Source organism: Oncorhynchus clarkii, chromosome 2, assembly GCF_045791955.1.
Source record: "Oncorhynchus clarkii lewisi isolate Uvic-CL-2024 chromosome 2, UVic_Ocla_1.0, whole genome shotgun sequence".
Taxonomy (NCBI): Eukaryota; Metazoa; Chordata; class Actinopteri; order Salmoniformes; family Salmonidae; genus Oncorhynchus; species Oncorhynchus clarkii.
This window is the reverse complement of record NC_092148.1, coordinates 75,893,024-75,919,698: the sequence shown is the minus strand read 5'-3', so window position 1 is coordinate 75,919,698 and position 26,675 is coordinate 75,893,024. Positions and strand designations below refer to the sequence as shown.

Genomic DNA, 26,675 nt, shown 5'->3' with positions numbered 1-26,675 from the left:
CAATGACTACTTTTGTCTAAAACAGGCTATAGGCTACATGTGCACCACCAGGTCAGAACAGTAATCTAAACTATACGGGGGAAAGGGACCAAATTATTAGGGTGAGGCACATGGGCTACTAACAGCTTACTACACAACATACACTTAGTATTACTTTCTTAGCTACATTATACATATCTCCCTGGCATATTAAATCATTTATGCAGCGGCATACAAAACATTTTTGGAATCACCTTGTTGTGCTGTGCTCACTTGAACAGGAAGATGGCGCCACAGTCCTTCTTGTAGGCAAATTTTGTTATCAAACTTTGTCATCGATGTCTGGCAATCTCTGGATTTATGGTGCTTTCAAGACAACTGGGAATTCTGAAAAAAACAAGGTCGGATCATGACGTTAGTGATCTTCAGGTCGGGGCTCTGGAAAGAGGCCTGTGTTCCTGACATGGAATTCCAAGTTGGGTGAACATTCTAAATGTATTTTCCTAGTCAAAGCCTGTTTTTTTTTCAGTTCCCAGTTGTCTTGAACTCACTGAAGTCTGAGATTTCCCAGTTTCCGAGTTTACAGTTGTTTTTAACGCGGCAGAAGTCATGCTGGATTGACAGCATGGCCAATGTATTCAACCTTTCCTGGCCCCTGGTGTTGCATGTGAATGTTTATCATTTTAAGCTTGGAAAAGAGACCTTTAAAACCAAGAATTGGACCACACACCCTCTCCACTGAATAGCAGGCTAGTGATTGCTTTGCAATGCTTTCAATTAGCCACTGATTCCTTCCAAACCACTCATTGTTGAATTGGCCATTTCCAACTTGTTGTGTAATGTTTATGTCCAATGGCCGATGAGCACCGATGCGTTTTGTCTATAATTTTGCTTCATATGACAAGGATTGAAAAGGATTTGCCAGTAGATTGCCGACTTGATTCATGGTGATGACTGTTTGTCCAGCTTGCTAGCTAAGATTTTGAAAGTAGCTACGGTAGGTATAATGTTATTTGATGTCATTTTATCTATGGCCAATGACCTTGAGCCTTCTTGGATGGGCACTTTTAATGTAAATCTATGGCAGCACACAAGGGGCTTGAATTTTCGAGTTCTCCCTGTAGATTTCTCGGTGACCATGAGTTTCACCATGAGTGACAAAACACTGAACCAATCACGGCGCAACTAGAGAACATTACCAACCCCTACACTTGTTATTTTCCACTGGCTGTCCCACCACCACAGAAAGCAGCACACCATATGTGAATTGATTGCCCCCCATCTATCGTCAGAGTTCATACTGCTAGGTGACCTAAATTGGGATATACTTAACACCCCGGCTGCCCTACAATTTACACTAGATGCCCTCAATCACACACAAACTATCAAAGACCCTACCAGGTACAACCTCAAATCCGTAAACATGGGCACCCTCTTAGATATCATCCTGACCAACTTGCCCTCTAAATACACCTCTGCTGTTTTCAACCAGGATGTCAGCGATCACTCCCTCATTGCCTGCGTCCGTTATGGGTCCGCGGTCAAACGACCACCCCTCATCACTGTCAAACCCTCCCTAAAACACTTCTGCGAGCAGGCCTTTGTAATCGACCTGGCCCGGGTATCCTGGAAGGATATTGACCTCATCCCGTCAATAGAGGATGCCTGGTTGTTCTTTAAAAGTGCTTTCCTCACCATCTTAAATAAGCATGCCCCTTTCAAAAATGTTTAAACTAAGAACAGATTGGTTCACTCCAGACTTGACTGCTCTTGACCAGCACAAAAACACCCTGTGGCGTGCTGCACTAGCATCGAATAGTCCCCGCGATATGCAACTTTTCAGGGAAGGCAGGAACCAATACACACAGTCAGTTAGGAAAGCAAAGGCTAGCTTTTTCAAACAGAAATTTGCAACCTGCAGCACTAATTCCAAAAAGTTTTGGGACACAGTAAAGTCCATGGGACACTGTAAAGAATAAGAGTACCTCCTCCCAGCTGCCCACTGGACTGAGACTAGGAAACACTGTTACCACGGATAAATCCACGATAATTGAGAATTTCAATAAGTATTTCTCTACGGCTGGCCATGCTTTCCACCTGGCAACCCCAACCCCGGCCAACAGCTCGGCACCCCCCGCTTCTCCTTCATCCAAATCCAGACCGCTGATGTTCTGAAAGAGCTGCAAAATCTGGATCCCTACAAATCATCTGGGCTAGACAATCTGGACCCTCTCTTCCTAAAATTACCCTCACTAACTTTAAGCGTCAGCTGTCAGAGCAGCTTAGCGATCACTGCAGCGGTACGCAGTCCATTGTCACTATCGTCGTCGTCGTGGAAATGACCGGACCAAGTTGCAGCATGGTGAGCGTACATTTTTCTTTATTATAAATGTCGCCAACAAAACAAGAAACAAAAAAAAAGAACGTGAAGCTTCCTAGGGCTATACAGGCCACTAACAAATACAACTACCCACAAAATACAAAAGGGAAAAAGGCTGCCTAAGTATGATTCCCAACCAGAGACAACGATAGACAGCTGTCCCTGATTGAGAACCATACCCGGCCAAAACATAGAAACACAGAACATAGAGTTTCCCACCAGAATCACACCATGACCAACCAAACATAGAGAATAAAAATATTTCTACAGTCAGGGCGTGACAGTACCCCCCCCCCAAAGGTGCGGTCTCTGGCCGCAGACCTGACAAAATAGGGGAGGGTCCGGGTGGGCATCTACCTCGGTGGCGGTTCCGGTGCGGGACACAGAACCCACTCCACCTCTGGCTCCCCCCACTTTGGTGGCGCCCCTGGTGCGGGGACCCTTGTCGCCGACCCCGGACTGGGGACCCTCGTCGCAGGCCCTGGACTGGGGACCCTGCGGATCGACGCTGGAGGCTTCGTGCCATGGATCCTCACTGCATTCTCAGTGCCATGGATCATCACTGGAGGCTCTGTGCCATGTATCATCACTGGAGGCTTCGTGCCATGGATCATCACTGGAGGCTTCGTGCCATGGATCATCACTGGAGACACCGTGCAGTTGTTCTCAACTAGCCTACCTGGTTAAATAAAGGTTAAATAAATAAAAAAATAAGCACTGAGCTAGGCTGAAACTCCTCAAAGCGAAAAAGAGACCATGTTTGAATGCGGCTTAATTAACTCTATTATTATAATTTTTTACATTGTTTGCAAACTAATATGTGACACGTATTAATGCCAAAATAACATGCAAAACATACATCAAAAAAGAATACAACATTTTCTTTCTTTTTTTTTTGCTAAACAGGTGAGGATGAAAACAGGTGGGGCTCTGCCTGAATGACGGGTCGCCACTGGTTAACTCATACCCAGATAATGTTGTATATTCATGTTTTTGGCCAAAGCATAAATTGGAGAGAAAAAAAACACTTCAAAACCTCACCTCAAACAGATGTTTAAAAAATTCTAACTATTTCATCATAGAGGATGTCATCTTGAGGAGGATGAGCTGGCCAATCAACAGTCTACTTGTATGAATATTGTAAATAACCAGTAAACCCATTCTTTTGTTGTGGTAGTCCACACCATTCCAACACAGAAAATCTGCTTTTCAACATACTTAATTACCATTTGTTGGAAGGAAAACTATTACACTCATATTGTAATTAATTATAGGTCATATTTAATAGAAATCGGGAAACAATGGACAGTTACTTTAAAGGGTAAATGACAGAAACATTTTATAGTAGCATATACTAACCAATTGCATAAGTAGGCTAGCCTATTCATAACTGGCTGTTCATGACTGCACATATAGAGAATGCAATAATACATTGACCAACGTTTGACTCGGTAATGCACATTTTATTACAGTATGGGCTACTGGTTGCATGAGCACATTTGGAAAATGGTAGAATGGCTTGTATTGAAATAATTATTGTGCCTTGACATAGGCACTTATAAAACCCTACACATTGGCCAAGCAGGTGTCCAGGTGGGCAGTGCATGTTGGGAAGGGCCATATTTACAGAATGCTTAATTTAGACTTCATGACATGGCTTATAAACAAATTCTATAAATGGTTTATTTAAATGAGGCACGACATTGCAATGAGTCACTGCTGTTGTGCTGTTGAAATCAGACAGTGTGTTAAACTTTCTTTCTTCTTCTGAAACATGTTCTTTACCTTAACTTTTCAACTTGTAGGAAAACATCAGACTTTACAACACAAGTCCATGGTTTTATATCTTACACATGCATGCCCTGAGTATCAGATGTGTCCATTTATGTTCCTGTTGTGCAGATTACACAGTGCAGTCAGCTAAAGAATGGTTATGTGCCTAATTGTGAAGCAAACTGGCCTGGTTAAATGCCCAGTCCAAAACAGTGTGTGTGTGTGTGTGTGTGCAGAGTCTTATTCATAAATCTATGCTTGTGTGCGTGTGTTTGATGCCTCCAACTACAGGTGTCTGTTGTTGCTGCTAAGCAGTTTGGGGTAGGCTGTCCCAATGGAGCGCCCGTGCCTGACCACCACCACCTCCAGCTGACATTCGTCAATGTTGACCACTACTGTGGTGCTCCGATGTGTGTTGATGAGGAAGATGATGGTGTACAGGGCCATCTCAAACTCCGGACTGGCCCCCACGAAGGCACTGCCCACCGGCTTCACCAAACCGTGCCAGCTGAACTGGAGGTTCAGGACGTGGTCGTCTTGGTCAGGCTGTGTGTGTGTGAGTAAGTGAGAAAGAGTGAGGGACATCTTTGTTAGACAAAAGTCAATTCATAAAATTGGTTTGTGTGGGTTGGGAACAAGCATAATTGAACATGAATTCGACATGTTTAAAGCTGCAGTGAGAGTGAAGTTTTTGATATCCTGTCAAAGTAAAGGAAATGTTGATCAATGTTACATGTTTGAAAAGGGCTGAAAAGGACTCTTACTATGTCATGGTCCCTGGCTTTGTATCCCTTGTAGTCCAAATTCCTGCTCTTCTCCTGCAGGTAGAACTGGACCCAGTTATGGAAACCAGCAATCTCATTTCCGAATTTAGTCTCTCCAACAAACACATGCTCAAATCCGCACGAGTCCTTACTGTCAAATGAACAACAGACTGGGATAAGACACATTTCACACAACGTAACAAACAAAAATGTGGTGGCAATTCCAATGTTATTTCAAACTCCAGAAATGGTGGTCAAAAAGTTCCTCAACAAACAGCCAAACTGCTGGAGAGAAGCAGTGAGCAAGTGACAGGATATGGTCCACATCTTCTGGACAAAAATACTGGTGAGCTGGAATTACAATAATAAACAGGTCATTAAATATATAATTAGATAAGGACCCACCATGTATCATACTTGGAGCAATATCAGAAAGTTTCCTCAGTGGTAAAAAGTGGCTTATTACCTGACTCTTCCCTACAAATCAACACATGTAGGATCTAGTGTGCACAATTATGTTGAAAGAATGTCTAAAATACACATTTTCCGGACGTTGAAATCTGGTTCATTTTCGGTTCTGAATGAAAGTTGAAATATGTACTTTCCGGATGTTGAAAATACGTATTTTCAGGATATTGAAAACATGTATTTTTTTTGGTAATTGTTTCTACGGACAAATTTCAACCGTATATAATGTATCTATCTACATGTCAATGAAGAAGGCATTTATATCACATTTAAAATAGTTATTTACAATTAAAGTAAGAATAATTTCTATAACTAAAGTATGCAGTATGCAGTATTACTGCAGTATGCAGTAAAGATTGCAGTATGAAATATTTATTACTGTCCCCATCTTTCAGTTGCGCTTTTTAAAAGCTTTAAAAGTCTTCTGTCAAAACCAACAGAACACTTCAACAACATTCTCAGTAACGGTTACATAAATGTTTTACTTACTATGAACCTAATATGTGGTTATTTATCTACCTTAGTTGAATGAAAGTTGAATGTAAGTCGCTCTGGATAAGAGCGTCTACTAAATTACCAAAATGTAACTGTAAATGTAAAAATGAACACTTGCAAAGCACACTTATTCTAACGAGCTCCGCACACAAACAAGACAAGACAAATTTGGTCAGTCCGGACCAGACCAAATCTAAACCAATCATAGATGTCTATGTTTCACAAGTTTGTATAGCAGAGTACAGTCCTGTACAGTACAGTAAAGTACAGTAAAGTTCAGTACAGTTCAGTACAGTAGGCTACAGTACAGTACAATAGAGTATAGTTAAGTACAGTATAGTATAGGGGTGTGAACATTTAAATGTTAAAATTGTTAAACAAAATTGGGATCCTTAACATTAACAAAAATCCCAAACCGAAAAACGATATTTAACAATGTTATTTTTTTATTTATTTACCCCACAACATTAAATCACAGTGCAATTATCACAAAACATATTATTAACTGTGTAATAGCCTGACTAGTCGATAAGCTATAAAGGCCTGGGGAAAGTTGTGTAGTATAAATGAAACCCTCCTCTCTCCCTCGCACTGGATCGCCTGGAGGTGAATTCATTATGCCGATTCTGTTGCAAAACGTTTCTAACATGGAACGGGAAGGGACCTACCTGAATTTGTCCAATAGAAACTCTCATTTTAGTTGCAAAATGTTGCATTTTGCAACTATTTGGACTAATGATTACAACCCTGCTCTCTCTTAGCTAGTGATGCGAGTGTGTGTTCTGTCATCAGTCTGTTGCGTGTAGAATATCCTAGCCTATTCATTGATGATAGGCCCTGCTAGAGGGAAAACACCCTATTCATTAGCAGTGTTGGGGAAGCTACTCTGAAAATATAGTTTACAAAGCTACTAATTACTTCAAACTGGAAGAAGTTAAACTACACCAAAGCTACCCTTAAAAAAACATAGTTTACTTAACCGTCGCGGACACAGACATCTTGCTTCCAGACAAGCTAAACACCTTCTTCAGTGCCACCAACACCACGCTACCAAGGACTGTGGGCTCTCCTTCTCCATGGCCAAAGTGAGTAAGACATTTAAGTGTGTTAACCCTTGCAAGGCTGCTGGCCCATACGGCATCCCTAGCCGCGTCCTCAGAGCATGCACAGACCAGCTGGCTGGAGTGTTTATGGACATATTCAATCTCTCCCTATCCCAGTCTGCTGTCCCCACATGCTTCAAGATGCCCACCATTGTTCCTGTACCCAATAAATCAAAGGTAACTGAACTACATGACTATCGCCCTGTAGCACTCACTTCTGTCATCATGAAGTGCTTTGAGAGACTAGTCAAGGATCATATCACCTCCACCTTACCTGACACCCTAGACACACTTCAATTTATTTACCTCCCAATATATCCACAGACAATGCAATCGCCATCGCACTGCACACTGCCCTATCCCATCTGGACAAGAGGAATACCTATGTAAGAATGCTGTTCATTGACTATAGCTCAGCATTCAACACTATAGTACCCTCCAAGCTCATCATTAAGCCCGGGGCCCTGGGTCTGAAACCCGCCTTGTGCAACTAGGTCCTGGACTTCCTGATGGGCCACCCCCAGGCGGTGAAGGTAGGAGACAACACCTCCACTTCGCTGATTTTCAACACAGGGTCCCCAAAAGGGTGCGTGCTCAGCCCCCTTCTGTACTCCCTGTCCCTGTACTCCCAATCATCAAGTTTGCAAACGACACAACAGTAGTAGGCCTGATTACCGACAATGATGAGACAGCCTACAGGGAGAAGGTGAGGGCCCGAAAAATAAACTCTCACTCAACGTCGACAAAACAAAGGAGCTGATTTGTGGACTTCAGGAAACAGCACAGGGAGCACCCCACTATCCACATCGACCGGAGCGCAGTGGACAAACTGAAATGGTCCACCCACACAGACAGTGTTGTGAAGGACTCAAACTCAGTGTGCTGAAGAAATTTGGCTTGGCACCTAAAATCCTCACAAACTTTTACAGATGCACAATCGAGAGCATTCTGTCAGGCTGTATCACTGCCTGGTATGGTAACTGCACTGCCCACAACCGCAGGGCTCTCAAGAGGGTGGTGCGGTCTGCCCATCGCATCACCAGACCAAACTACCTACCTTCCAGGACACCTACAGCACCCAATGTCACAGGAAGGCTAAAAAGATCATCAAGGACAACAACCACTCAAGCCACTGACTGTTCACCCCGCTATCATCCAGAAGGCGAGCATCAGTACAGGTGCATCAAAGCTGGTGTAACCGATGTGAAATGGCTAGCTAGTTAGCGGTGGTGCGCGCTAATAATGTTTCAATCGGTGCCGTCACTCGCTCTGAGACCTTGAAGTAGTGGTTCCCCTTGCACTGCAAGGGCCGCAGCTTTTGTGGCGCGATGGGTAACGATGCTTCGTGGGTGACTGTTGCCGGTGTGTGCAGAGGGTCCCGGGTTCGAGCCTGGGTAGGGGCGAGGGGACGGACTAAAGTTAAACTGTTACATTGATGCTGTTGACCCGGATCACTGGTTGCTGCGGAAAAGGAGGAGGTCAAAAGGGGGTTGAGTGTAACCGATGTGAAATGGCTAGCTAGGTAGCGGTGGTGCGCGCTAATAGCGTTTCAATCGGTGACGTCACTCGCTCCGAGACCTTGAAGTAGTGGTTCCCCTTGCTTTGCAAGGGCCGCGGCTTTTGTGGAGCGATGGGTAACGATGCTTCGTGGGTGTCAGTTGTCTATGTTGTGCAGAGGGTTCCTGGTTCGAGCCTGGGTAGGGGCGAGGGGACGGACTAAAGTTAAACTGTTACACTGGGATCAAGAGACTGAAAAACAGCTTCTATCTCAAGGCCATCAGACTGTTAAATAACCATCAGTAGCACCTTAGAGGCTGATGCCCTCTATACATAGACTTGAAATCACTGGCCACTTTAATAATGGAACACTGGTCACTTTAATAATGTTTACATATTTTGCATTACTCCTCTCATATGTATATACTGTATTCTATTCTATTGTATCTTAGTCCATGCCGCTCCGACATTGCTCGTCCAAATAGTTATATATTCTTAATTCCATTCCTTTACTCTGGATTTGTGTGTATTGTTGTGAAATTGTCAGATATTACTTGTTCGATATTGCTGCACTGTTCGAGCTAGAAACACAAGCATTTCACCACACCCGCAATAGCATCTGCAAAACAAGTATATGTGACCAATAAAATTGGATTTGATTTGATTTAAAGTTACTCTGAAAAAAGTTGTTCACTTCATGCAAACTACTAAAATGTCTTAGACTACAAATTGCAAGAACAGATCACTCTGAAGTCAGTTGTTAACATAATGTGTAAGTTAGCCTATTAAACACAAAAACTATAGTTCAAGTGAGAATAAGGCTGGTTTCACAACAAAAATAAATGAATAAAAAATAAAGGACATTTTTGCCTTCAAAAAACGTAGTGTGTAGTTCCAGGTGTTAACTCAACTACTACATGGCAGAAAAGTACCTACTGAAAACACAACCAAGATTTGAATTTAGTTCATCTACCACCAAGCTACTGCAAAATGTAGAAAAATTACAGGTTCAAATACATGTAGTTCACTACTACCCAACACCGTTCCTTAAAAAAACCTTGATGTATTTGGAGACTTCCCATTTCAGATCAGTGCAGATGAATGTCTACACTTTCTCCTGGGACACTGTGTTTCAAATAAAGAGTGTTAGCTGAACAAATCATGCGTTCAATACAAGTTTCCGGGATGGACATGATTGCAGCAAAAGTGAGTTTAGTTTGTGTTTGATGAACGTTTGAAACCCTGTAGATTATGTGAATTATTTAATTGTTATCTTTATGCGTATGTGAAATGTCAGAATTCGTCTTCTCTTCTTTGACAAATTATTTTCTTTTTGACATTGTTTGCCATGAGCACTTGTTCACTGTGTACCATGTCATATTTAATTATCCTTTGTGCATCCCTTTGATAGTATGTTGTTTATTGCAGAACTAGCATATGTTGTACAATTGCAGCATGTTTTCTGTTGCAAAATGTTTCACTATGGTGTGCACTAATGAATACTCCCCAATTCTTACCTTCCACTTCTGTAGTAGAGGTCGAACCAGATGGTGTACAGCTGACGCTTGAACGTCCTCAGGTCTGATTGGGAGTGGCCCTTGCTAACCAGATACCTGTGGGCATGCTGTGGGAAAAACATACATAAATAAATTCACCAGGTGACACACACCAAACTCCTCTCTGTCCATATTGTCAATGTGAGATGTCACAATTATGCATAAGAGGGTAAAACACAATTTGACAGAAATTGTGTTTTACTTGCCTGTTATAATTTTCTTAGAAATGTTCATCTCAAAATGATAAGTTGTATTAAACACATTTTGAACATGTGTCCCCACAGGCTGTAAGGTCTTTATTTGAGAAAGAGGCCCCAGCCAAGACAGCGTGCCAAGACTCTCCAGATGTTTTAGATGTACTGCATTGTTCCCTGTGTTTTTCTCCTAACATCGTGGCCATGGTCATCCAAGAACAGAGTGTGACAGGAAGAGCCAATACTCCCTCTAGAGTTTGGTTTCACAGAGTAGTTACTGACCTTATGTAGAGCATGGGAGTCCCCTCACAAACACTCTGTTCAGGCAAACCCAAAAGCACTTATGCATATAGCTTAGGGCAGGGAATTGCCAGGGACCTCACAATACTTTGGTGCCAATATGATTTGGATTGCGATTCTGTATCACAATTATTTATGCATCACAATTCTATATGTATTGCAATTTGATACTGCGATTTTATTGTGATCCAATGTTCCAAACATATTGCTCACTAACTGTCTGCTGCAGAGGAACAAGTAATACTTTCTACATATCTTGCATTACCCATCTCTGACATTGCTCGTCCAAATATTTTTATATTCATTTCATTCCTTTACTAGATTTGTGTGTATTGGTATAAGTTGTGTAATTGTTAGATATTACTTGTTAGATATTACTGCACTGTCGGAGCTAGAAGCACAAGCATTTCACTACACCCGCATTAACATCTGCTAAACATGTGTATGTAACCAATAGAATTTGAATTGAAGAGAGAGGAGAGAATTTGAAGAGAGAGACATGAGAAAGCAAGTTTTTGAGAAAAAAGTGTTCAAAACATGTTTTATTTGTTTTTACAAATCGATATTTGGAAGTCACAGTATCGATATGGAATCGGCGAAAATATACAATACTTCTGAAGCGAACCTCAGCCACGCTCTTAACAACTGAGCCACACAGGACCACTATACCAATTGTAGGCAATTTAGGTGACATGTTCTGCTGTACCTTCATGACCTCTGTGTTCAGAACGGCATCCAGGAAGAGATTGTTCTCTGTGACCTCTTCTCGGCTGACATGCTCTGCCACGCCTGTTGACCTCTCATAGTTGTCCAGGAGCTTCATGAAGCCTGCAGCGGAATGTCGTTGAAGACATCAAATAAGAGATTTAAAGTCACAGAAAGCCATTAGAAAGGCATTTGAAAGTAACAGAAAGTAATTTTTAAGTAATTCTAAAGTCTCAGAAAAACACTAACAAGTGTAATCTATTTGAGACGACTTCAGTTCACAACTAAATTCAGTTCATATATTCAGTTCAAACAATTTGTTTGACAATTTTGATGTAGACACAGATACTTACGGGAGAAGGTAGTAATGGTCTTCAGTTTGTTCTCATTGACATTGGAGAAGAGAGGCGATGAGGCATGGTCCCTGGCATGGTTACTGCCTTGAGAGACATAGCCAGCTTTGCCCTGGAGTGGACGACACATACATACACCAACAACTAAACACTTTCCTCATGTCAAAATAACATAGGCTAGGCCTTCTTCTTATGTGACTTATTTCAGTATAAGGACAGGAGTTTTTCTTGAGTGAGCCTACATCTTAGGGAGGGGTATTTTATTAGGGACTGGAATTTTTCCTGAGCAGGCCATTTTAGGAGGGACATTTCGGAGGTTTTCCTGTCCAGGAGGCCTACTTATGCGGGGCAAATTAGGGCCAGGAGTTTGTTCCTGTCCAGCTCCTAATTATAGCCTGTAACTAATAATGGAATGTGTGTCAGGTAAGGTGGTCAGGGAAAACTCTAGTCATGGGGGCCCTAGTCATATCCCACCTGCACAGAGATGGTATAGTCAGTCCCAGGCTTCATGCGGTTCACATCCAGCTTCCAGAGCTCATTGAAGAGGTCTGACAACTCTTGGTTTATTGCCTGACTACAACAACAGGAGAGCAAATCATGTTTTATAATAAAGTGTAATAATTATGTTATAAGTATATAATAATCACGTATAGAAATATTGTAATAACCAGATTAGTAATGTCCATGTAAGCAATAGTTACTAAGGCTTTTAAATCCATGTTGAACCCATCATGATTCTGAGTGAAGCAACAGTGAACTTGTGATCTTTACTCTACCCCAGGTTTGTTTTGTTTTCCTTAAAACTGCCTATTGTAAAAGCATTTTGGTGTCTGAGAAAAGCACTATTAAAATACTATGTATTATTTGTACATTTCTAAAAACACAGACCCTTGAAAGTAGTCATGAACCAATAGTGTTTGTCTATTCATTGGATTTGCTTTTAATTATTTTGATTTCTGTTATTATGGTATAATACAGAATATCTCGTGAATATTTTAGGAAGATCCACATTCATACAATAATAACAGTCAATGCAATGAAATCGGATGGTTTAAACTAAAGGCTACATTGGACTGGATTATGTGCTAGATTATCAGAAACACAGATGAACAGTAGAGTGAGCAAATGTCATCTCCAGTGATTCATATACCTTGCTGCATCCAAAGGGTGGAACACCACTGCCAGCAAAATGACAAGCAATCCACATCCTAGCAGAGCAGACCTGTAGATTACACAATTTTAAACATAATATTGTGGTAACAGATTTCCATAGAAAGGTTTTAAAACATGGATGCATTCAATTCCTTTAATACATCGAAAAAAGTTTTTTTTTAAACAACAACTCTAAATTAACTGATTGACTCCATGGTCAATCCATAACCTATTGACAATCACTATTGAAAGATGTTGGTTATGCATGTAGTGCATGTTTTGGACTTTTCTCACTACTCTATGGCAATAACATACATAACAACATTCTTCATAAATTACGCAATGGAGAACAGAACAGAGTGCAAACACAGGCAACATTCTCAACTTGTTCAGACATGGTTCAGTCAGTGATGTTTTTAAATGAATGCAGTGAAAGTTATGCTGTGATTCAAAAAATAATAATTAAAATAAAACGTTATCTTACCGTAGTGCCATAGTACCTCCAAATGTAGGCTTTTGGTAGTTTACAATTTTCGAGGTCCAGAGGTATGCTGTGTTCAAAGTTGTCTTGAACGATTGCAACAATAACTCTGCCCCTCCACCCGAAACACTGTATATACATACAGTCGACAAAAAACATTGTCACAAACCGCGCGTGCGCGTAGAGGAAGAAACTGTGTAGCAAATGGCTGTAAGTAAGCTATAGCCAAAGCGCTCTTGCATTTCTGTTGAAAATAGTCACAACATCAAATTATTTTGTCGGACTGGTCATTTATTTTTATTCAAATAACAGGCCTCTTAAAGATGCCCCATCTAGAAATCGCTCCGCCATTTCCTGGTTGCTAAACTTATAATTGTTCGCCTAATTTCAGTGTATGTGACAAAACAAGAAAGTAACGTTATAGTGTAGAAAATGACTGTACCATCTAAAGCGCTGTGAAATATCTTTACCACAACCAAAAATATATTATGTTCAGCTGTTTGAAGCTGGTGTACCAAACCATAAGTAAAAGACGCAAAAACAGCGCTCGTAGTGGCCGGGGACTTTAAAACCTCTACAGGATGGGTGTCCCTATACCGGGAAAGTTGAGCTAACGTGCGTGAGCTAATGTGATTAGCATGACAGTTGTAAGTAACAGCAAACTTTCCAGGACATAGACATGTCTTATATGGGCAGAAAGCTTAAATTCTCGTGAATCTAATTGCACTGTCCAATTTACAGTAGCTACTACAGTGAATAAATACCATGCTATTGTTTGTGGAGAGTGCTGTGCTCTGATGTGTCATCCTGTGGGCCCCAGAGATAAAACGTTGCATAGTTATGTTTGATCAAATCTATTTTTATATTCAAATGTAGGAACTAGGTTCTACAGTTTGAACCCCTGCTGTCTCTGGCTCCACACCCATCCCGCCCGGGCCATCTAGATGTATAAGCTAATGATCATGTATGACATTCCTGGGAGTGTGTAAACTTCAATTTTGTATTACCATATAATTTTTCTATGTTCTCTAGTTATGTACTTGAAAATGTATCAATTGATCAATTCAGCACATTTGGGCAGACTTGTTACAAAATATTGTCCAGTATTGCCATGCTTCACTGGATGAACATGAAACTTTGCAAACACACTGCTGTCATCTAGTGGCCGAAATCTAAATTGCGCCTAAATTGCAATAATACATTATGGCATTTCTCTTGAATTTTAAAGACGATGGAACAAAAAATAACATTATTATGTATTATCTTTTACCAGATCTAATGTGCTATATTCTGCTACATTAATTTCACATTTCCACAAACTTCAAAGTGTTTCCCTTCAAATGGATATGCATATCCTTGCTTCAGGTCCTGAGCTACAAATTTGGGTATGTCATTTTAGGCGAAAATTGAAAAAAAGGGTACGATCCTTAAGTGTTAATGCAGACAAATTTAAATCCTTTAGACCTAATTTCTAACAGCATGTCACATGTGCAACCAGAGGAAAAACATCTCTAGACCATCTTTACTCCACACACAGAGACGCGTACAACTCTCTCCCTCGCCCTCCATTTGGAAAATCTGACCATAATTAAATACTCCTGAATCCTGCTTACAAGCAAAAACTAAAGCAGAAAGTACCAGTGACTCGCTGACTACAGAACTGGTCAGATGATGTGTATGCTATGCTACAGGACTATGCTAGTACAGACTGGAATATGTTCCAGGATTCATCCAATGGCATTGAGGAGTATGCCACCTCAGTCAACGGCTTCATCAATAAGTGCTTCGACGACGTCATTCCCACAGTGAGCGTACGTACATATCCCAACCAGAAGCCATGGATTACAGGCAACATCCGCACCGAGCTAAAAGCTAGAGCTGCCGCTTTCAAGGAGTGGGACACTAATCTGGATGCTTATAAGAAATCCCGCAATGCCTTCCGACAAACATCAGACATGCAAAGCATCAATACAGGACTAAGATTGAATCCTACTACACCGACTCTGATGATCGTCGGATGTGGCAGGACTTGAAAACTATTACGGACTACAAAGGGAAACACAGATGCGAGCTGCCCAGTGATGTGAGCCTACCAGACGGCTAAATGCCTTCTATGCTCACTTCGAGGCAAGCAAAACTGAAACATGCATGAGAGCACCAACTGTTCCGGATGACTGCGTGATCACGCTCTCCGTAGGTGATGTGAGCAAGACTTTTAAACAGGTCAGGATTCAAAAGGCCGCGGGGCCAGACGGATTACCAGGACATGTACTCAGAGCATGCGTGGACCAACTGGCAAGTGTCTTCACTGACATTTTCAACCTCTCCCTGACCGAGTCTGTAATGCCTACATATTTCAAACAGACCACCATAGTCCCTGCGCCCAAGAAAGTGAAGGTAACCTTCCTAAATGACTACCGCCCCGTAACACTCATGTCGGTAGCCATGAAGTGCTTTGAAAGGCTGGTCATGGCTCACATCAACACCATCATCCTGGAAACCCTAGACCCACTCCAACTTGCATACCACCCCAACAGTTCCACAGATGACACAATCTCAATCGCACTCCACACTGCCCTTTCTCACCTGGACAAAATGAACAGCTATGTGAGAATGCTGTTCATTGCCTACAGCTCAGCATTCAACACCATAGTGCCCACAAAGCTCATCACTAAGCTAAGGACCCTGGGACTAAACACCTCCCTCTGCAACTGGATCCTGGACTTCCTGACACGTCGCCCCCAGGTGGTAAGGGTAAGCAAAAACATCTGCCACACTGATCCTCAACACGTGGGCCCCTCAGGGGTGCGTGCTTAGTTCCTGTTCACCCACGACTGCTTGGCCAAGCACGACTCCAACACCATCATTAAGTTTGCTGACGACACAACGGTGGTAGGCCTGATCACCGACAACGATGAGACAGCCTATAGGGAGGAGGTCAGAGACCTGGCAGTGTGGTGCCTGGACAAAAACCTCTCCCTCAAGATGAGCAAGGCAAAGGAGATGATCATGGACTACAGGAAAAGGAGGGCCGAACACGATGTAGTGGAGCGGGTTGAGATTCAAGTTCCTTATTGTCCACCTCACCAACAAACTATCATGGTCCAAACACACCAAGAAAGTTGTGAAGAGGGCACAGCAACACCTTTCCCCCCTCAGGAGACTGAAACGATTTGGCATGGGTCCCCAGATCCTCAAAAAGTTCAACATCTCACAATGACGCGGTTGGAATCAAAAATCTCCAATTTGGACTCCAGACCAAAGGACAAATTTCCACTTGTCTAATGTTTCTTGGCCAAAGGAAGTATATTCTTCTTATTGTTGTCCTTTAGTAGTGGTTTCTTTACAGCAATTCGACCATGAAAGCCTGATTCACTGAGTCTCCTCTGAACAGTTTATGTTGAGATGTGTCTACTTGAACTCTGTAGAGCATTTATTTGGGCTGCAATTTCTGAGGCTGGTAATTCTAATGAATTTATCCTCTGCAGCAGAGGTAACTCTGGGTCTTCTTTTCCTGTGGCAGTCCTCATGAGAGCCAGTTGCATCATAGAGCTTTATCGTTTTTGCACTTGAAGAAACTTTAAAAGTTCTTGAAATGTTCTGTATTGACTGGCCTTCATGTCTTAAAGTAATGATGGACTGTCGTTTCTCTTCGCTTTATTGAGCTGTTCTTGCCATAATATGGACTTGGTATTTTACCAAAAAGGGCTATCTTCTGTATATCCCCTCTACCTTGTTACAACACAACTGATTGGCACAAATGAAAGAAATTCCACAAATTCACTTTTAAGAAGGTACACCTGTTCACTGAAATGCATCCCAGGTGACTACCTCATGAAGCTGGTTGAGAGAATGCCAAGAGTGTGCAAAGTTTTCATCAAGTTAAAGCGTGCCTATTTGAAGAATCTTAAGTATAAAATATATACTGACACTTTTTTGATTACTACATGATTTCACAGTTTTGATGTCTTCACCATTATTCTGCAATGTAAAGACTAGTAAGAATAAAGAAAAACCCCTGAGTGAGTAGGCGTTCAAAAACTTTGGACCGGTAATGTAGCTTCATATTTGTAATATTTAAAAAAAATATAGAATTTTATTATTCAGCCCCCAGCTGTGCCCTGGACACCATATGTGAATTGATTACCCCCCCATCTATCTTCATAGTTCATACTGTTAAGTGACCTAAACTGGAATATGCTTAACACCCCGGCTGTCCTAAAATCTAAGCTAGATGCCCTCAATCTCACACAAATTATCAAGGAACCTACCAGGTACAACCCTAAATACGTAACCATGGGCACCCTCTTAGATATCATTCTGACCAACTTGCTCTCTAAATACACTTCTGCTGTCTTCAACCAGGATCTCAGCGATCACTACCTTATTGCCTGTGTCTGTAATGGGTCCCCGGTCAAACAACCACCCCTCATCACTGTCAAACACTCCCTAAAACACTTCAGCGAGCAGGCCTTTCTAATCGACCTGGCCCGGGTAACCTGGAAGGATATTGACCTCATCCCGTCAGTAGAGGATGACTGGATGCCCTTTAAGAGTGCTTTCCTCACCATCTTAAATAAGCATGCCCCTTTCAAAAACCGTAGAACTAAGAACAGATATAGCCCTTGGATCCCCCCAGACTTGACTGCCCTTGAACAGCACAACAACATCCTGTGGCGTTCTGCATTAGCATCGAATAGCCCCTGCGTTATGCAACTTTTCAGGGAAGTCAGAAACCAATATACACAGTCAGTTAGGAAACAGAAATGTGCATCCTGTAACACTAATTCCAAAAGGTTTTGGGACACTGTAAAGTCCATGGAGAATAAGAGCACCTCCTCCCAGCTGCCCACTGCACTAAGGCTAGGAAACAATGTCACCACCGATAAATCTACGATTATCGATAATTTCAATAAGCATTTTTCTACCCCTACCCCGGCCAACAGCTCTGCACCCCCTGCAGCACTTTGCCCAAGCCCCCTTCGCTTCTCCTTCACCCAAATCCAGACAGCTGATGTTCTGAAAGAGCTCCAAAATCTGGATCCCTACAAATCAGCTGGGCTAGACAATCTGGACCCTCTCTTTCTAAAATGATCACCCAAAATATTTACAACCCCTATTACTAGCCTGTTCAACCTCTCTTTTGTATCGTCTGAGATCCCCAAAGATTGGAAAGCAGCCACGGTCATCCCCCTCTTTAAAGGGGGAGACACTCTAGACCCAAACTGTTATAGACCTATATCCATCCTGCCCTGCCTTTCTAAAATCTTTGAAAGCCAAGGGAACAAACAGATCACCAACCATTTCGAATCCCACCGTACCTTCTCCACTATGCAATCTGGTTTCCGAGCTGTTCACGGGTGCACCTCAGCCACGCTCAAGGTCCTAAACGAGATCATTACCACTTTCGATAAAGACAGTACTGCGCAGCCGTCTTCATTGACCTGGCCAATACTTTCGACTGTCAATCATCACATTCTTATCGGCAGACTCAACAGCCTTGTTTTCTCAAATGACTGCCTTGCCTGGTTCACCAACTACTACTCAGATAGAGTTCAGTGTGTCAAATCGGAGGGCCTGTTGTCCGGGCCTCTGGTAGTCTCTATGGGGGTGCCACAGGGTTCAATTCTCAGACCGACTCTTTTCTCTGTATATATCAATGATGTCGATATTGCTGCCGGTGATTCTCTGATCCACCTCTATGCAGATGACACCATTCTGTATACATCTGTTCTTTCTTTGGACACTGTGCTAACAAACCTCCAAACGAGCTTCAATTGTATACAACACTCCTTCCGTGGCCTCAAACTGCTTTTAAGAGCATGTAAAACTAAATGCATGCTTTTCTTCCGATTGCTGCCCGCACCCACCCGCCCAACTAGCATCACTACTCTGGACAGTTCTGACTTAGAATATGTGGACAACTACAAATACTTAGGTGTCTGGTTAGACTGTAAACTCTCCTTCCAGACTCACATTAAACATCTCCAATCCAAAATTAAATCAAGAATTGGCTTCCTATTTCGCAACAAAGTCTCCTTCACTCATGCTGCCAAACTACCCTCGTAAAACTGACTATCCTACCGATCCTTGACTTCGGCAATGTCATTTACAAAGTAGCCTCCAACACTCTACACAGCAAATTGGATATAGTCTATCACAGTGCCATCCGTTTTGTCACCAAAGCCCCATATAATACACACCACTGTGACCTGTATGCTCTCGTTGGCTGGCCATTGCTACATATTCGTTGCCAAACCCACTGGCTCCAGGTCATCTATAAGTCTTTGCAAGGTAAAGCCCCGCCTTAGCTCACTGGTCACCATAGCAACACCCACCAGTAGCACACCCTCCAGCAGGTATATTTCACTGGTCATCCCCAAAGCCAACACTTCCTTTTGCCACCTTTCCTTTCAGTTCTCTGCTGCCAATGACTGGAATGAATTGTAAAAATCTCTGAAGCTGGACTCTTATATCTCCCTCTCTAACTTTAAGCATCAGCTGTCAGAGCAGCTTACTGATCACTGAACCTGTACACAATCAATCTGTAAATAGCACACCCAACTACCTCATCCCCATATCATTTATGTTCTTGCTACTTTGCACCCCAGTAGCTCTACTTGCACATCATCATCTGTACATCTATCACTCCAGTGTTAATGCTAAATTGTAATTATGTCACTTCTATGGCCTATTTATTACCCTAATCTTCTACATTTGCACACACTGTACATAGATTGTTCTATTGTGTTATTGACTGTACGTTTGTTTATCCCATGTGTAACTCTGTGTTGTTGTTGTCTCCCTGCTTTGCTTTTTCCTGGCCAGGTTGCAGTTGTAAATGAGAACTTGTTCTCAACTGGCCTACCTGGTTAAATAAAGGTGAAATAAAAATAAAATAAAAGGATCCCCCCACCCCATCAGGCCCCAGAGCCAGTCCACCCCCAGCAACAGGCTCTGCTGTTATGGTCATCTTGCTGGTGACAATACAGTTGTAGAGACCCTGCTCTATAAAGGAAAATATGAACTGGACCAGGAAGATGTCATTGGGGGTGCCCAGGCTGGGTTGTAGCTGGTTCTGGGGTTCCTGGAAATCCAGGGAGTTCCTCAACTGGCCGGCTACATAGAGAGATGCCCGGGACAAGACCTCAGACTTGATGTCCCTCTGCCTCAGGATCTCCTCAGCCAGCTCCCTGAGTTTCCCAGGCCCATGTTGGTAGCAATCATCAACCTATTCTACTCAAATCTCAAATTTAACCTAGAGCAAACATTTTTAGTCCACAGTCGTGGCCAAAAGTTTTGAGAAGACACAAATATTAATTTCCACAAAGTTTGCTGCTTGTGTCTTTAGATATTTTTGTCAGATGTTACTATGGAATATTGAAGTATAATTGCAAGCATTTCACAAGTGTCAGTGGCTTTTATTGACAATTACATGAAGTTGATGCAAAGAGTCAATATTTGCAGTGTTGACCCTTCTTTTTCAAGACCTCTGCAATCCGCACTGGCATGCTGTCAATTAACTTCTGGGCCACATCCCGACTGATGGCAGCCCATTCTTGCATAATCAATGCTTGGAGTTTGTCAGAATTTGTGTGTTTTTGTTTGTCCACCTGCCTCTTGAGGATTGACCACAAATTCAATGGGATTAAAGTCTGGGGAGTTTCCTGGCCATGGACCCAAAATATTGATGTTTTGTTCCCCGAGCCACTTAGTTATCACTTTTGCCTTATGACAAGGTGCTCCATCATGCTGGAAAAGGCATTGTGCATCACCAAACTGTTCCTGGATGGTTGGGAGAAGTTACTCTCGCAGGATGTGTTGGTACCATTCTTTATTCATGGCTGTGTTCTTAGGCAAAATTGTGAGTGAGCCCACTCCCTTGGCTGTGAAGCAACCCCACATGAATGGTCTCAGGATGCTTTACTGTTGGCATGACACAGGACTGATGGTAGCGCTCGCCTTGTCTTCTCCGGACCAGCTTTTTTCCGGATGCCCCAAACAATCGGAAAGGGGATTCATCAGAGAAAATGACTTTACCCCAGTCTTCAGCACTCCAATCCCTGTACCTTTTGCAGGATATCAGTCTGTCCCTGATGTTTTTCCTGGAGAGAAGTGGCTTCTTTGCTGCCCTTCTTGACACCAGGCCATCCTCCAAAAGTCATCACCTCACTGTGTGTGCAGATGCACTCACACCTGCCTGCTGCCATTCCTGAGCAAGCTCTGTACTGTATCCTGCAGCTGAATCAACTTTAGGAGACGGTCCTGGCTCTTGCTGGACTTTCTTGGGCGCCCTGAAGCCTTCTTCACAACAATTGAACCGCTCTCCTTGAAGTTCTTGATGATCCGATAAATGGTTGATTTAGGTGTAATCTTACTGGCAGCAATATCCTTGCCTGTGAAGCCCTTTTTGTGCAAAGCAATGATGACGGCACGTGTTTGCAGGTAACCATGGTTGACAGAGGAAGAACAATGATTCCAAGCACCACCCTCCTTTTGAAGCTTCCAGTCTGTTATTCGAACTCAATCAGCATGACAGAGTGATCTCCAGCCTTGTCCTCGTCAACACTCACACCTGTGTTAACTAGAGAATCACTGACACGATGTCATCTGGTCCTTTTGCGGCAGAGCTGAAATGCAGTGGAAATGTTTTTTGGGGATTCAGTTAATTTGCAAGGCAAAGGGGGACTTTGCAATTAATTGCAATTCATCTGATCACTCTTCATAACATTCTGGAGTATATGCAAATTGCCATCATACAAACTGAGGCAAATGTAATATTTGTGTCATTCTCAAAACTTTTGGCCACGACTGTAGAGCTAATGAAAAAGTGTTCCCCCATCAGAGACAAAATTTTAAAGACAATCAAAAATGCTAAAACCATTTACAAGACTCTTAGATGAGTTGTGTTATTTTCCTTCAATGAAACCTCTAGTCATTCCTTCATTATGGAGTCACAGTATTATCCAAGGTTCAGCTCAGCACCAATATATCATGCTGGAAGATCAAGAGGATTTCCATGCAAAACACATTGTTCAGACTACATCAATAGCAGCCAGCTGTGAATGAGGTGGCTCAGTTATGGTTTCACATGAATAGCATACTTTACTTCTGCCTGAACAGAACTGGAGGAGCAATGCTCCTGCCCCTAATGCATTTTATTTTTAATGCGTGTTCATGTTCATCATGCTGCAAATAATAGCTTGTCAAACCTTTAATTTAAAGTGCACACAATGGGTAGGATACAGTGTACACAGTTGTTCAATTTGGGCAACTACTAACAAAAATATGGGTCTGTACGTGTTGACAAAAATATGGGTCTGTACGTGTTGACAAAAATATGGGTCTGTACGTGTTGACAAAAATATGGGTCTGTACGTGTTGACAAAAATATGGGTCTGTACGTGTTGACAAAAATATGGGTCTGTACGTGTTGACAAAAATATGGGTCTGTACGTGTTGACAAAAATATGGGTCTGTACGTGTTGACAAAAATATGGGTCTGTACGTGTTGACAAAAAAATGGGTCTGTACGAACATGGATGCTTTTAAATGGTATTGAATCTGCACTGCGGAGCAAAATTGACCCACACACTTTATGTTCTACATTTCCAAGCCTCCTACCTGAGCATTGAAAGACATCACTTGGTTTAAATTACTTTATTAACCCTAGAAATGGGTAAAACCTCAACCAGTACACAGTATACACTTTCTTCTCATGTGGTTAGGGCGTTCCATAATAGTATCTTTGCTTTTGAGACATTCTTGCATTACTTCATCTCTCTCAACATGCTACAACGTAGCCTGGGTGCCAGTCACTTTCTACTCTGTCAACTCCTTGTCACTCCAAACAATATGTTTGGCATGACAATTCCATTAGGAGTTGGCAAGAGAGCAGAAACAGACAGGCACCCAGGCTAGCTACAATACTTGGAAAATAACTATGCTATTTGGCAATTTTTAAGAATAGTTCTCAGTACAATGATAAAACAAAGTCTGTCTTCTGTTGGCAGGTGTACAACATTTTGGCTACAAGAAAGGCTTCAATAACATGCAATGATGACACTTAACAGGAATCAAATGCATTGAACTGTGTATTGTACTAAAATGCATACAGTACGGTATTGGTGCCAATGCATGCAAAGAAACACCATTACTGGGAGTGTCTAGGATATGGCGCGATATGTTGAAAGTATAGTAATGATGCAGCTAATAGTCTGGTTTTCTGCATAAACCATATCAACTGTTTTGGGGCATACCACTTAACTTGGGCAAATCTGCACAGCATTATACCGTTATTTTTCTGTCGACAGTAACTTCGTTCAAAAAAAAAATATTCTTTAAAATGATATATTAGATTTTGCAATAGTCCTATAGTACATCTTACTGTAAAAAAAAGTGTATCAGATATTGATATTAATACTTAATTCCACAGAAAGATGGCCAGTATACAAACAAGGATTACAAATGTCTCCAGTATCCAGCTGGTAGGCAAACTATGGTGGCGTATTGCTTTGAAATACATCCTCTCCCAATAGGTCAGTTAAAATGGATTGGCAACTTACAAAAACAGAGGAGTGTGTCAGTTCACATGACATCAGACATGGTCTTGTATTTCTTTAAAATCTAGATTTTTTTATACCTCATCTAAAAATACTAAAAGGAGATCTGGTGCTTGCTCTGTGAGGGTTGTAGGGGTTACGGTGGAGTCTGGAGTGTGTGCTAGTGGAGGACCCGGGTTGAAATCTGTTGAGCGTTTGCTTTAGCCTGCCTGGAGTGCTAGATGGGCAGACTTTTCTATTCCCATTGTATTCCAACAGGCAAGCTCAACCAAGCACAGCTGAAGTATTTGAAATGATTTCAAATAGTATTTGAATCCTGGTCTGCTAGTGGAGACTGTTTCGTTCACAACAACACTAGGGAACAGGGTCACATGGCGACGGTCAGCGTCACATGTTGGAATCGTCATCTGTTATGCTGGGGTTGGGTGAGTTGGAGATCTCCTTGAAAAATTCATCGTCTTTCAGCATGCTCTGGAAACACAGGGACACAATGCATGAAATAAGAAATTAATACTGGAGAAGAAATGTAAGAACTTAGAGGTCGACCGATTAATCGGAATGGCCGATTGATTAGGGCCGATTTCAAGTTTTCATAACAATCAGATTTTTTTTAAATACCTTTATTTAACTAGGCAAGTCAGTTAAGAACACATTCTTATTTTCAATGACGGCCTAGGAACGGTGGGTTAACTGCCTTGTTCAGGGGCAGAACGACAGATTTTCACCTTGTCAGCTCGGGGATCCAATCTTGCAACCTTACAGTTAACTAGTCCAACGCTCTAACCACCTGCCTCTCATTGCACTCCACGAGGAGCATGCCTGTTACGCAAATGCAGTAGAAGCCAAGGTAAGTTGCTAGCTAGCATTAAACTTATCTTATAAAAAACAATCATAATCACTAGTTACATAACTACACACGGTTGATGAGATTACTAGTTTATCTAGCGTGTCCTGCGTTGCATATAAACGATGCAACGCTGGGGGATGATTTAACAAAAGTGCATTTGTGAAAAAAAGCACAATCGTTGGACGACTGTACCTAACCATAAACACCAATGCCTTTCTTAAAATCAATACACAGAAGTATATATTTTTAAACCTGCATATTTAGCTAAAAGAAATCCAGGTTAGCAGGCAATATTAACCAGGTGAAATTGTGTCACTTCTCTTGCGTTCATTGCACGCAGAGTCAGGGTATATGCAACAGTTTGGGCAGCTTGGCTCATTGCAAACTAATTTGCCAGAATTTTACGTAATTATGACATAACGTTCAAGGTTGTGCAATGTAACAAGAATATTTAGACTTAGGGATGCCACCCGTTAGATAAAATACCGAACGGTTCCGTATTTCACTGAAATAATAAACGTTTTGTTTTCGAAATTATAGTTTCCGGATTCGACCATATTAAATTACCAAAGCCTCGTATTTCTGTGTGTTATGTTATAATTAAGTCTATGATTTGATAGAGCAGTCTGACTGAGTGGTGGTAGGCAGCAGCAGGCTCGTAAGCATTCATTCAAACAGCACTTTCATGCGTTTTGCCAGCAGCTCTTCGCAAGCACAGCGCTGTTTATGACTTCAAGCCTATCAGCCTAATGGCTGGTGTAACCGATGTGAAATGGCTAGCTAGTTAGCGGGGTGCACACTAATAGCGTTCCAAACGTCACTCGCTCTGAGACTTGGACTAGTTATTCCCCTGCAAGGGCCGCGGCTTTTGTGGAGCAATGGGTAACGCTGCTTCGAGTGTGGCTGTTGTCAATGTGTTCCTGGTTCGAGCCCAGGTATGGGCGAGGAGAGGGACGGAAGCTATACTGTTACACTGGCAATACTATAGTGCCTATAAGAAGGTATATGATATATATATATATATATATATATATATATATATACAGTGGGGCAAAAAAGTATTTAGTCAGCCACCAATTGTGCAAGTTCTCCCACTTAAAAAGATGAGGCCTATAATTTTCATCATAGGTACACTTCAACTATGACAGACAAAATGAGGGAAAAAAAATCCAGAAAATCACATTGTAGGATTTTTAATGAATTTATTTGCAAATTATGGTGGAAAATAAGTATTTGGTCAATAACAAAAGTTTATCTCAATACTTTGTTATATACCCTTTTTTGGCAATGACAGAGGTGAAACGTTTTCTGTAAGTCTTCACAAGGTTTTCACACACTGTTGCTGGTATTTTGGCCCATTCCTCCATGCAGATCTCCTCTAGAGCGGTGATGTTTTGGGGCTGTTGCTGGGCAACATGGATTTTCAACTCCCTCCAAAGATTTTCTATGGGGTTGAGATCTGGAGACTGGCTAGGCCACTCCAGGACCTTGAAATGATTCTTACAAAGCCACTCCTTTGTTGCCCGGGCGGTGTGTTTGGGATCAGTGTCATGCTGAAAGACCCAGCCACGTTTCATCTTCAATGCCCTTGCTGATGGAAGGAGGTTTTCACTCAAAATCTCATGATACATGGCCCCATTCATTCTTTGCTTTACACGGATCAGTCGTCCTGGTCCCTTTGCAGAAAAACAAACCCAAAAGCATGATGTTTCCACCCCCATGCGTCACAGTAGGTATGGTGTTCTTTGGATGCAACTCAGCATCCTTTGTCCTCCAAACACGACGAGTTGAGGTTTTACCAAAAAGTTATATTTTGGTTTCATCTGACCATATGACATTCTCCCAATCTTCTTCTGGATCATCCAAATGCTCTCTAGCAAACTTCAGACGGGCCTGGACATGTACTGGCTTAAGCAGGGGGACACGTCTGGCACTGCAGGAATCGAGTCCCTGGCGGCGTAGTGTGTTACTGATGGTAGGCTTTGTTACTTTGGTCCCAGCTCTCTGCAGGTCATTCACTAGGTCTCCCCGTGTGGTTCTGGGATTTTTGCTCACCGTTCTTGTGA

The 26,675-nt window shown here is 42.1% G+C and overlaps 2 protein-coding genes across 9 annotated transcripts in view; both read right to left on the bottom strand.

The window, feature by feature from the left end:
* Positions 1-3,617: 3,617 nt before the first annotated feature.
* Positions 3,618-13,754, bottom strand: LOC139373801 (endonuclease, polyU-specific C). Its single transcript, XM_071114811.1, has 8 exons — positions 13,204-13,754; positions 12,718-12,789; positions 12,042-12,141; positions 11,568-11,679; positions 11,216-11,337; positions 9,977-10,083; positions 4,897-5,047; positions 3,618-4,678 (listed from the first exon to the last, which is right to left on the bottom strand). The coding sequence occupies exons 1-8, from the start codon at positions 13,212-13,214 to the stop codon at positions 4,418-4,420; spliced, it is 936 nt and encodes a 311-aa protein (XP_070970912.1). The 5' UTR covers positions 13,215-13,754; the 3' UTR covers positions 3,618-4,417.
* A 9,091-nt stretch (positions 13,755-22,845) lies between these two features.
* LOC139373771 (PPFIA binding protein 1b) overlaps positions 22,846-26,675 on the bottom strand; it is a 62,766-nt gene continuing 58,936 nt past the window's right edge. For 6 of the 8 annotated variants that reach the window (XM_071114757.1, XM_071114747.1, XM_071114766.1 and 3 more), the window contains one exon: positions 22,846-24,233. In XM_071114757.1, coding sequence (XP_070970858.1) covers positions 24,150-24,233 — 84 coding nt within the window. In that variant the 3' untranslated portion in view covers positions 22,846-24,149. The remainder of the gene's footprint in view (positions 24,234-26,675) is intronic. The other 2 variants (XR_011627607.1, XR_011627608.1) reach the window with 1 other exon arrangement.